Genomic DNA, 12,270 nt, shown 5'->3' with positions numbered 1-12,270 from the left:
GCAGATATTTGGAATAGACACTCCTACTTGAGCAGCGGGTTGGACTAGATGTCCTCCAAGGTCTCTTCCAACTCTTTTGTGTTCTATGTGCCTTCACATTGGACAATTTCTGTCCTCTTTAAGTCTTAAACTTGCCAAGTTGGAAGAACCTTGGTTGGTAGTAATCCACGTTGCGCTTGATTTTTTGGGTTACTGACCCAAAAAATCAAGCGCAACGTGGATTACTACCAACCATGCAAAATAAACAAAAAATGCATGGCAAAATAAACAGCAAGCAAAGAAGAGAGTGCATTTTTTTCCCTGACGGATGGAACTTTTAAAATACATTTCCTACCCCTTTTTGCAAACGTCCTGTGAATACAAGCTCATTTTTGAACGCGTAATTGGAGAATACTATGGAGGGGCGCTCCTCGGTTACTGTCTCTTTAAGACGGGTGGGCGGAACCAAGGGCGGCCTCGCGCGCCAGTTTTGACCAGTCGCGGGGAGAGCTAATTCGTCAGGCACGCGAGAGCGGTGATAGAGTTTGGAAAAGCGGGAGCTTAGAGTGGCCCTCAATTCTTAACTTCCTGTCACGAGGGAACCCAGATTGAAGCCAACCGCTCCAAGTCTCTGCGAAGTTGGCACAGAGAGAAATCCTAGAGCGCCCTTTGTTTTCTTCCGAGGCGCGTTCGCAGAACTCGAGTCGGCTAAAGTGAGTGATAACCCCAAATATAATAAACCCATTTAAATATAAATATAGATGTTATATATATGTTATATGTTATGTTATATATATGTTATATATTGTATATATATGTAATATGTCTGTGTTCAGACGTGTTCACACGTGACGTGCATTGCTTAAATTAATTTTGCATTGCTTAAATGCATTGCTTAAAATTGTAAATTATGCATTGCTTAAAATTGTAAATTCTGCATTGCTTAAATGCATTGCTTAAAGTTGTAAAGTAAAGTCGTAAAAGCTGGTTCAAAACCAAATTCTACAGCGCTGTGTAGCTTTCTCGTCACAAGTGTTGCCATAAATGTGGGTGGGTGGGTGGGAAGATATATTAAATCTGTATACCTTATATAAACTTATGGTTATTATTGTAAACGTATATTTTCCTTCCCAAAAGACCAGCCGTTCATAGGTGACTGATGTATTTTGCATTATCCTAACGAGTTTTTTCCTTATCCTAATGAGTTTCTGTTTTTTCTTAAGAGAACAGTTAAATAGCATAGAATTCTTTATTGGCCAAGTGTGATTGGACACACAGACAAATTCCGGTGCATAAGCTCTCAGTGTGTACATACAAGCAGTACTATTGATAAATCATGATCATAGTAATCGTAAAAATACATTTATCATAAATCATAAGATACAACACAGTGATAGTCATAGGATACTAAATAAGCAATCAACATAAATCATACTAGGATACTAATTAAACAATACAAATCATAAGATACAAGCAACAAAGTTATAGTCATAAGATAAGGAATTAGGTAATAGGAAAGATTAGAAGAATAATATAATACAACCTTACTAGACAGCTTGATAGTGTTGTTGAATTAATTGTTTAGCAGAGTGATGGCATGGGGGGAAAACTGTTCTTGTGTCTAGCTGTTCTGGTGTGCAGAGTTGTTCTATAGTGTCGTTTTGAGGGTAGGAGTTTATGTCCGGGATGTGAGGGGTGTGTAGATATTTTCACAGCCCTCCTTTTGACTCGTGCAGGATACATGTCCTTGATGGAAGACAGACTGGTTGCAAGGTTTTTTTCTGCAGTTCCATAATTATCTGTTGAAGTCTATATCTGACATGGTTGGTTGCAGTCCCCAAACAGACAGTTATAGATGTGCAGATGACAGGTTCATTAATTTCTCTGTAAAACTATCAGCAGCTCCTTGGGCAGTTTGAGCTTTCTGGGTTGACTCAGGAAGAATATTCTTTGTTGTGCTTTTTTGATGACGTTTTGATGTTAGGTGTCCATTTTAAGTCTTGAGATATTATAGAACCTAGAAAGTTGAAGGTCTCTACTGTTGATACTGGGTTGTCTGGTAGTGTAAGAGGAGGTAGTATGGGAAGGGTTCTCCTAAAATCTACTATCATTTCTACAGTTTTGGGTGTGTTCAGTTCAAGATTATTCTGGCTGCACATATGCTCCTACTATCTTCTGAACGGTGTATCAAACTTCTCATTTTTCCTTCTAGAAGCAGCCGGGAGAAATGGATCCTAAGTTGCATGATGTTCGTAATACAGTGAAAGAAGCAATTAGCACCCTACATTCTTCCAGAGATAGTGCCCATGTCCAGGAGACTTTGTGGGCAGTCAGGAGGTATCTTGATGAATCTGAAAATCCACCCTCCATAAAACAGAAGGAAGAATTTATCCGCAATCATTTTACTGTCTTGGTTCAGTCTCTGCTCAGCAACCTGAGTCCTGATTGGCCAGAGCAGTTTCCATCAGAGGAAGCCAAAGAACTGTGGGCTAGCTTCTTCATTGATGGACCAGCAGATCAATCTTTTATGGCTTTACTGGATGCTATAATTTCTGCAGAGTAAGCACAATCTCTCTCCCTATAATTATATAATTATTTCAAGAGCTGCCTTCTTTCCCTAGAGGGCTAGCCAAATAAAAGTGATCAATAAGTTGTTACGGCCAGTATTTCTCTCCGCAGGCCAAGTTTTCGTCTGAATAAAGCAGTTGATACCCTAGAGCAATTCTTGCAGAAGTCCAGACTCTCTGCTTTAATATGGGAAATCTGCAAGCAGCATACAGAAGGCGGTTCTCTGGTTTTGCGCGAAGCAATTCTCAACAAAGTTGTATGTTTACCTGATCACTTAGGGAACAAACTCCAGGAAGTCAACCGACCAGTCTTCTACCCTCAAAATTATTTTCCATTGCTTGGCATGGAAATTATCCAGGTGATGGAAAGAATTTCTGGCTCACTACGTGGTAAGCATTGACAGACACATTAATGTATCTAGTGGGTGAACAGGCAAAAACTGCTGTGAACTACTGAACAGGAGGGAAGGGTGTATGAGCGAAAATAAATACAATTACAGGAGAAAATGTTTTTTTTTTAAATGATAAGGTGTTTGCTTCTAAGAGAATTCATATAAACAGTTCTACATGCTGGGATTGAAAATAGAAGTTACTCCAAAGTCTACAAGTGGGAAAACTTTGATCTCCCAGACATAAACTTCCACAAGTAATAATGGCACTTCAGTCTATCATTACTTAGACCAGTGTCTTTCAATCTTGGAAACTTTTAAGATATGTAGATTTCAACTCCCAGAATACCCCAGCCAACTTGCTCACCAGAATTCTGGGAGTTGAAGTCCACACATCTTAAAGTTGTTAAGGTTTAGAATCACTGACCTTGATATTGTTTCTGTTTCTCTCATCAAGTGTGTTTTGACTGGCTTGGAGAAAGTTAAAGCAGACTGAGTATTGATTTAAAAAAAGGTTTTGGGATAGAAGTGGATCTGACCAATCCCTTCACTGTTGTGCTTTTATGTATTTCCAGATGGTTTGGATTGTTCCATTTCCTTTGTATCTCAAGTGTTAGGAAAGGTCTGTGTGCATGGAAGACAAAGTGAGTACTGTGTATGATATTGCTGTTTTTCTGTTGCTCAGGTTGAATGAAATATGTACGTGGAGGGCTACCAGCAATCCATAAGCTCTTTTTCCTCTTCAAAATGTTACAGGTTTAAGATTGAGGATTTGAACTAAGCCAACTAAGGAGTAACATAAATATGTAGCAGATTGTTATTAAAGGAAAGAGAGGGTGTGCAATTTTCTTGTAGTCTGTGGTGCAAACAAAATTGTGGGGATGCTGGGTTGGAGGTTAGCAAGCTCCTGTTTGAGACCTGAGTGTTGCTGGGTGGTGGAGTGAGCTCCTGTCATTCGCTCCAGCTCCTTGACGGGGACATGAAAGGAGCCTACACAGGAATCCCTAGGCAACAGTGATGTCACCCCCAAATCCCAAAATCTTCAACATTAGACTGTCTACTATGGACCTCACTCTTTCCTAAGAGATCTGTAGGGGGCATGCGTAAGTGCACCAAAACATGCCTACTGTCCCTGTCCTATTGTTTCTTTTTTCTTATTCGTATCCATTTCATGTATTTATAACCATGTTTATACTTATACCTGTTATCTAATAATTGTTTGACCAAATAAATAAATAAAGAAAGAAAGAAAGAATCCTTTTAACCAGGAAGCGCTTTAAATGGCACCTTCAACACGAACAAGATGGGAACAAAAATATCAAAGCACATTGGGTAGCTTTTTGACGATGACTCTTTTAAAAACCTACCTTCTGAAAAAGAGCGAGGGCAGCTTGTTTTATGAGCTCCGTCTTGCTTTTTCCAATCTCAGAAGTGCATGGTTTTGCTGTTTCTTAATGCAGAAGAAATCTTGAGCGCGTTGGTGCCTCACCTAACCAATTACACTCAGTCTGATTGCATCTGGCAGAGAATCTGTTGGCGACTATTTGAGAGCTTGCCCGATCGCTGGATGGAAGCAGTGGTCTGTGGCTTGGTCCAGGCAGTCCCAGGGTAAGAGTTACTGGGAGAAGGTGGGGCTATGACACATTAACGTTTTGTCTTTTTCGTGTTCTGGCAACACCTGGATCTAGCAGCCATCAAGAGGCCATACTGCTGCAAGTTAAAATTAATGCTAGTCTAGTGAAGAGAAGGACCAGGGGAAACCTGAGAGCAGTCCTCCAATACTTGAGGGGCTGCCACAGAGAGGAGGAGGAGGGTCAAGTTATTCTCTGAAGGCCAGACAAGGAATAATGGATGGAAACTGAACAAGGGGAGATTCAACCTGGAAATAAGGAGAAATTTTCTGACAGTGAGAACAATCAACTGATGGAACAGAAGTTGCCTTCGGAAGTTGTGGGTACTTCATCACTTGAGACTTTCAAGAAGACATTGGACTGTCAGAATTTATGTAGGGTCTCCTGCTTGGGAGGGGGGATGGACTAGATGACCTACAAGGTCCCTTCCAACTCTGTTAATCTGTTAATCATGGGTCAACAGTGTCTGAAAGCTGGTTTGGTCTAGTGGTAAAGGTGCTGGCTTATAAACCAGGAGGCTGAGTTCTAGTCTCACTTTAAGAATAAATGCCATGTTATGACATTGGGCCAAGCTTTTTCTCTCAGTCCAACTCACCTTCCAAGGTTTCCATATTCTGGAAAATAGATGGAAGAGGGAGTTTTAGGAGTGTTCATTTCCTTGAGTTACTTATAAAGCAATTAAGCGAGGATAAAAATCAGCCACTCCAAGATCTCGTGGCTTAGTTTCAATACCAGCAGTAGTTTTGAACTACTACTAGTTTTTAATACAACAGAAGAGTTTCAGTGCTCTTCAGTTTTCCTGGTTGCTGGTCATTTGTGCCTCGGTTCGCAGATTATACTAAAGAAAACCCCAACTATCTTACAGCTTCACATTGGAATGTGCACTGTTGAAAAATAATAACTTGTTCGTTTTATGGGAGATAGATTATGTCGATTATTTCCCAATTCTTTTGGTATGTTTTATGTTCTTAAAGGTACTGTGCACTTTTCTAAAACCTCTCTTAATCAGGGAAGCACAGGATACAGTAGTGACTAAAAACAGCCCAGTATTAACGTAACTGAATGTGTTGACTGTAAGTGTGTTTGTCTGCCTTGTTAGGCCCGTTGTGTTGTCGCGATTGCTGGGGAATTTGGTGGTCAAAAACAAGAAGGCCCAGTTTGTCATCACACAAAAACTGTTGCTGCTTCAGTACAGCTTTCCGGTGAGTATCTTAGTGGGGGAATGAAAGAGGTCAGTGAGACGGACTGGACTTAACCACTTTTGAAAAGATTGGGATCTTATTCCTTTTCAAACAAGAATTAAAACATGGCAATTATTCACAATATTCCCATTATAAAGTGAGTGCTTGGACACCAGATTTAATTCTCTTATCAGAAGTCTCTGGGATACAGAGGTAGTCCTCAGCGTATGACCAATTCAGTGAATTGTGCCTGATTTTACAACCTGGGGTTTGGTTTTTTTGCCATTGTTGTTAAATGAATCACTGTCTTAAGTGAATCACACAGTCGTTAAGCAAACCGAGCTTCTGCCATTGGCTTGGCTTGTCGGAAACCAGCCTGGGAAGACCAACAATGGGGATCACATGACCCCAGGATGCTGCAACCATGGTAAATATATGCCCGTTGCCAAGCAGCCAAATTTTGACCACGTGACTAAGGGGATACTGCGATGGTTGTAAGTGCAAGGTCATAGATCACTTTTTCAGTGCCACTGTGACTCCCAACAGTCACTAAATGGGTGGTAACTTGAAGACTACCTGTGATTGTTACCTCTGTGCACCTTCAACCCTGCTAGCAAGTGCTTCCTTCTTGGAATGGTTTACTGGGTTTTGTCAGCGTGTAAAGACGCTGAGCTTGTGGATCAGAAAGGTTAGCAGTTCGGTGGTTCGAATCCCTAGCGCCGCGTAATGGAGTAAGCTCCCGTTACTTGTCCCAGCTTCTGCCAACTGAGCAGTTCGAAAGAATGTAAAAAATGCAGGTAGAAAAATAGGGAGCCCTTTGGTGGGAAGGGAAGGGCGTTCCGTGAGCCTTTGATGTTTAGTCATGCCGGCCACATGACCACGGAGACGTCTCCGGACAACACGGAAACATCCTCAGACAGTGCTAGCTCTTCAGCTTTGTAACGGAGAGGAGCACCGCCCCCTAGAGCTGGAAACGACTAGCACGTATGTGTGAGGGGAACCTTTACCTTTACCTAAACTCTCTGATTTGATTCCAGACCAAGGTGCTGCAGACTCTCCTTGGCTACCTTGCCCTGGATACCACCCGTCGTTCCTTGCTGACCAAAGTAAGCAGTGTATTAATGGAGGGCTTAATTGGCGGGCCTAAATAGGGCAGAGGGTGGGATGAAGCAGCCCTTGTGGCCACGTCAAGGCCTGAAGGTTATGCTTCTCTCCGTTTGAGAGAGGCCGGTGGAGGCAGCATCCGAACTGGGGTGGGAGTTAACTCCAGAGACAAACGGCTAGCAGATGCTTGGATTCGCACGACTCAACCCATCGATGGCAAAAAGGGTAAATGAAGCCGGTTGTTTAAAAGAATGTCTCTCCCTCTTAATTTTTTTCTGCAACAACTACCCTCTTGAACAGGTTGGGCTGAGAGAGGAAGCGATCAAAAGTCACCCTGCCAGCTTCTATGGCTAATGTTGGACTTGCATCTGAGTTTTGTCACTATTGGTCCAGCCCCTACACTACATTGGCTTTTCAAGAAGCATCTAAATACAGAATAGAATAGAATAGAATAGAATAGAATAGAATAGAATAGAATAGAATAGAATAGAATTCTTTATTGGTCAGGTTTGTTTGGGCACACAAGGAATTTGTCTTGGTGCAAATGCTCTCAGGGTACCGAAAAGAAAAGATACATTCCTCAAGAGTCAAGAATCATAAGGTAGGACACTTAATAACAGATATAAGGTACAATAAGCAAGCAAATCATACTAGGAAACAGTCAGTATAAATTGTAAGGATACAAGCAACCAAGTTACAGTCGTACGTTCCTATAAATGGATAGATCCAGGGGTGGGTTTCTACCGGTTCCGTCCACCTCTGTAGAACCGGTAGCTCTGAAGAGCAGAACTGGTTCTATGTCTGCTGATGGTTTTGCCCACATGCCCACCGGGGCTCTTACCTGATCTTTTTTTCCTGATTTTTCAACTTCAGCTGCTGAACGAGGCACAGCTGCAGTTAAAAAAGCAGGAAAAGAGGGCTGTTTCAAAGGCTACATCTCTGCATGCAGCCTGCTGATGACGATTTACAGGCGTGCGGCTCCCAGTGTGCAGGGAAGCTTGTAAATCCCGAACTGGGTTGTTAACCCTGTCGTATCCCACTCCTGGATAGATCGCTCCTTGCCCTGTAAGAACTGCCCTGTCAGGTAGGGTGGGTTGACAAGACCAGGAGTGACCCAAAGTTAATCGGAGTGGATTTGAATCCGGGCTTCCCTGGTGCCAGTCTAGCATCTTCAAGCAGGAAAATTGCCTGCCTGTCTTCCTTCAGGCCCAAAGTGATGGGATGGGATGGGATGGGATGGGACAGAGCCGAAAGCCCACTCGGACCTGATGCTGAGCTTCTGATGCAGATTCTGAGAGAGCTGCTGGAGACCTGGAGTAGCAGCAGTGCCGTGAAACACTCCCCAGCCGAGCAGCAGCTCTACATTAGCAAGGCCATCCTCCTCTGTCTCTCTCACCTGGAAGAAGAAGACCTCTCAGCCAGCCGACAAGGTAAAGGAGGCAGAAGAGGATTTGGCAGAAAGGATGGGGCAGAATTGGCTCCGTTCCCTGGTCTCAGGTTCTTCAAGAGCTGCTTCCTTATTGGAGCCATCGGCAGCCCATCCTTCTCCAGCTCTCCCTTCTTCCCTCCCCAACTTCTTTAGCCAAAATAAGAGAAGGAGGCGTCAGAGAACAGATGGGGAAAAGGTTCATAAAGGAAGTGTCAGGATTCCGGAAATCACCCCCATTTAAATCATGAGTCTGGAGCCAAACTTCCAAAACTTCCAAAGGATTTATTGGGAGTTAACATGCTGGCACTGCTTGGGTGTAGCCGACTCCGAGACACATTATTCATTGTCACCCTTGACCCTGGTTTTCCCCTCCACCCCCCCTGGGTGTATCGTAATTCATATTCTCCAATGGGACACATCCATAGCCAAGAGTCATCAGGCATGTTCTCCAGTTAGAATGCTGAAACTTCAGTCACCCAGTTACTATCTTTGAAAACATTGACGGAATGCACTTTTGGTTTGCAAGCTGCCGCACTGCTCCCCCTTTCTGCCTTTCTGTTGGCAACTCTAAAAAGACCCTAGAAATATTTTATGAATTGACAAACATGTTTTAAGTTCTACTTCTTGCTGGGAAAAGTTAAGGGAACGATGAAACTCATACTCAGGTGTTTGATGGATACGTTGATCTGGCCTGATCAGAGGAGCACCTTGCATTTTAGGATGAACTTGTTCCTTTGCTTCTGGCTTGCCTTTCCAGAGCTCTTTACCAGCCTGATGGAGGGAATGAAATGCCACCTGGACAGTAATTTGCCCCGGATCCGTCGGATGGGCATGGTCGTAGCAGAATCTGTCAGCGCCAAGATAACGCCGGAAGGGCCCGCGTTGGTGTTCCAGGCAAGCGGCTAGAGTGATTTTGCTGTAGGGATTTTGTTGCAAAAGTAGCACACTAAAGAAACCCCAATCTTTTTTTTATTATAAAAGTTTTATTTCAGTTTTCCACATTTTAAAAACATCTCTTTTTTAGTGAACAGCATGATTCCAGGTTTTTCACATTTCCATACAAACATGTCTTTGATTACATACTCGCCTTTCACATTTAGTTTCATATCTTACTATTACTTTACATATTTTCTGTTATTTTTTCTCCAATACTTTCCTCCAGCTTATTTTATAATTTTTTTCAATTCATTTCTTAGCCTGTTTCCTTTAACTTTAAATAAATTTCATATCTTCACGTTCATTGTACGTTATACTTTTATCTGTCAGGTTTGCAATTTCATCGCGTATTCTTATTTCATCATTTCAAAAATTCCATCTCAATTCAAACATTTCGAAAAAAGTTTCCCCAACGATTATCAATTAGAGTGTGCCACCCTATACAAATTAACAATTAAGCAACTACATAATATACATACCTGAATTAAACCCCAATTAAACCCCAATCTTAAATGTGTGGAAGGAAGACTTTTTTTTTCTCCCTCTGCTTCTTGATGGGTGTTTTTGAGAGGTTCCTGGCTGGGTTGGAGGCTTTTCCCTGACCAAAATTATGAAAGGAGAAAAGTTGGCTTCCCACTTTTAAACGAATAACAGTTCCCTGTTGTACTGGAACTCGGGAAACTAATCAGAACAGAAACAAATAGATTAAGCCAGGATCAGACTGTGCTTATGACCTTGGTCATAAATACGGCTTCTTTCAAAACTGTACTTGAACCATTTGTCAGCACATTTGAATGGTTAACATGTCGAATGTTTCAGTATGAAGAAGATGATGAGATTAAAGAGCTGAAATCCTTGCTGACCCAAAGACTGGAAGAGGCGCTAGACCCCAAGCCCCCAGACACTGGGTAAGCTTTCGGGGGTGCATGGAGGGAGGGGGAGAGAGGGAGGGGGAGGGAGGGAGGGAGATTTGTCCTGGTGACTTTGGTTGAATAGAAATCAAGGTGCCGTATTGGTCAACTCAAGCCCTGATGACCTCATGAACTTACCCCTAGAGTTATTATCTTGGTGAAGATGTAGAAGTGATAGGTTGTCACCTGCTGCTGAGATCATTTTTGGACTCCTTAGTCTTGATTCCCTTTCGTCTCCCATCTCCATGGTAACCAAGGCTAACCCTTCCTTAGCTCCCAAACCCAGAAACAGCCTAAAATAATAAGCCACACTGCGTCGGAAAGTGCTTTGTGCAGGAGAAAAGCAGATTAAATGGCCGTATGTGTGTGTTGTATCGCTTCTCCAAATTTAAGGACTCTTTTAGTTATGGGTTAAGTTATAGGCTTAATTAATGCTCTTGCTAGATCTTATACTTGATGCTGATTTTAACCGTGTTTATTGTGATGTAGGATACTGATGAGTCGATATGAAATGCTTGCATCTACCGCTGGTTCGTTTTTTAACTGTACTGTTTAAGTTATTAAAAGGGACTAATTGTTCTAAAATTTAAAAGACTCTTTCAGTGATAGCGCTCCATTTCTGACTTTCCATATCAGACCAATTGCCTGTCATGTTCATCATTGGCCCTTCCAGTATGAAGATTTGGCATTTTAGGAGAATATTTTTGAATTCTCGAATAGCGTTTTGTGGCCAGCTTATTTTGAAGATACTTATTGGAATCATATTCACCGCCGTCTGCCAAAAATGTCCCTTATAAACTAAGTGGCTTAATAGCCTTTAAGAGATGATAGAGAAAACCAAGAATGTAGTTGGTTGCCAGAAATGTCTGTGAAAGTCAAACCAAGGGCAGAATCAGATGTGCCACCCTGAGTTTTGTGAACAATCTGATGACATCCTGAACATCTTAAAAGCATAACCAGAAATCAGACACCATGTGAAGAGAATTGTGGGCTAGACATGTAAACCCTTAGATCAGGAATCCCCAAACTTGGCAACTTTAAGACCTGTGGACTTCAACTCCCAGGATTCCTCAGCCAGCTATGCATTAACTTTGGGAGTTAATAATAATAATTTATTGTCATTGTACGAATATACACACAGTATATACATACAACAAAATTAACGTGATACTTGGAGGCTAGACCGAACATGCACACACACACATAACAATCCCCAAACATCCACCCACCCACCAAGATTCCCCACCCCCTTAATTAAAACACACAAGTGTGATGACCTGGAGTGTAACACAAACGTAATAAAATCCAAAATGTAAATAAATGCCTTTAATGCCTCCAACTTGGCCCCACTGTTCAATAATTCTCAGTTGGAGATAAAACGTATTCAAAAATGGTCTTCAAAAGTCCGAACTTAATGAGCAGATAGAGGTAAAATAAAAAAACGAAAACAAACTACAATGAAGGAATTTCCACAACGGACCAGGATAAGTAGTTACCAACTTCAGGGAGATAACGAGGCACAGTCTGTTGGAAGGATGCCAACCAAGATAACTTCAGCCCCAAATAAAACACGCTTTGCTTCTGGCAATGCTGTGTTTTAACTGTCTCCCTTATACACTATTCTCCCCAGCTGCAACCAATGATGGGGATCATGGCCATTTCCTCTCTCTTAAGCCAAGTTGTTTCCTTCTCCGTTCCTCCCTGTGTGTACTAGGATAAAGAGGGGATGGGCCTGGTTCTTCCTCTGACTGCCCAGCCAGCCTCTGCCCTTCCCCAGCCTCCTCCACAACCTCCGGAGTCATACCTCCATTCCCTGTCGGCTGTTCCTCCTCTCCCTCAGAATACGACTCTAACTAGAGGATGACACTAGCATCCACACAACAGACCAAGTAATACTGTCCAACAGCTCACTGATGGTGGTCCTTAAGTTCATTGCTAATTGCAATTATAGCTCTGGGATAAAAGTTGTTCGGAAAACGTGGGGTCTGAGTTTTAATTGTTCTGTATCTTCTGCCAGAAGGCAACAGTTTCACAAAGATTGTGAGCAGGATGAGAAGAGTCTCTGAGAATGTTGCGCAACTTCCTCAAACAGCGAGTTGAAGTCCACAAGTCTTAAAGTTGCCAAGTTTGGAGACCTTAGATA

At 42.2% G+C, this 12,270-nt stretch overlaps 1 protein-coding gene across 1 annotated transcript in view; it reads left to right on the top strand.

The window, feature by feature from the left end:
• The first annotated feature begins 588 nt into the window (after window positions 1–588).
• The window catches only part of TELO2 (telomere maintenance 2), a 28,669-nt gene continuing 16,987 nt past the window's right edge, over window positions 589–12,270 (top strand). Inside the window, exons 1-10 of the mRNA XM_026704199.2 lie at window positions 589–692; window positions 2,192–2,538; window positions 2,659–2,936; window positions 3,511–3,579; window positions 4,396–4,543; window positions 5,666–5,768; window positions 6,785–6,853; window positions 8,140–8,281; window positions 9,038–9,174; window positions 10,036–10,124. Coding sequence (XP_026559984.1) covers window positions 2,207–2,538; window positions 2,659–2,936; window positions 3,511–3,579; window positions 4,396–4,543; window positions 5,666–5,768; window positions 6,785–6,853; window positions 8,140–8,281; window positions 9,038–9,174; window positions 10,036–10,124 — 1,367 coding nt within the window. The 5' untranslated portion in view covers window positions 589–692; window positions 2,192–2,206. The remainder of the gene's footprint in view (window positions 693–2,191; window positions 2,539–2,658; window positions 2,937–3,510; window positions 3,580–4,395; window positions 4,544–5,665; window positions 5,769–6,784; window positions 6,854–8,139; window positions 8,282–9,037; window positions 9,175–10,035; window positions 10,125–12,270) is intronic.

Source organism: Pseudonaja textilis, chromosome 14 (assembly GCF_049901715.1).
Source record: "Pseudonaja textilis isolate UNSWEBS1 chromosome 14, rPseTex1.2, whole genome shotgun sequence".
In the NCBI taxonomy this organism is placed as follows: domain Eukaryota; kingdom Metazoa; phylum Chordata; class Lepidosauria; order Squamata; family Elapidae; genus Pseudonaja; species Pseudonaja textilis.
The sequence above is the reverse complement of the archived record's forward strand: the minus strand, read 5'-3'. Positions and strand labels throughout refer to the sequence as shown.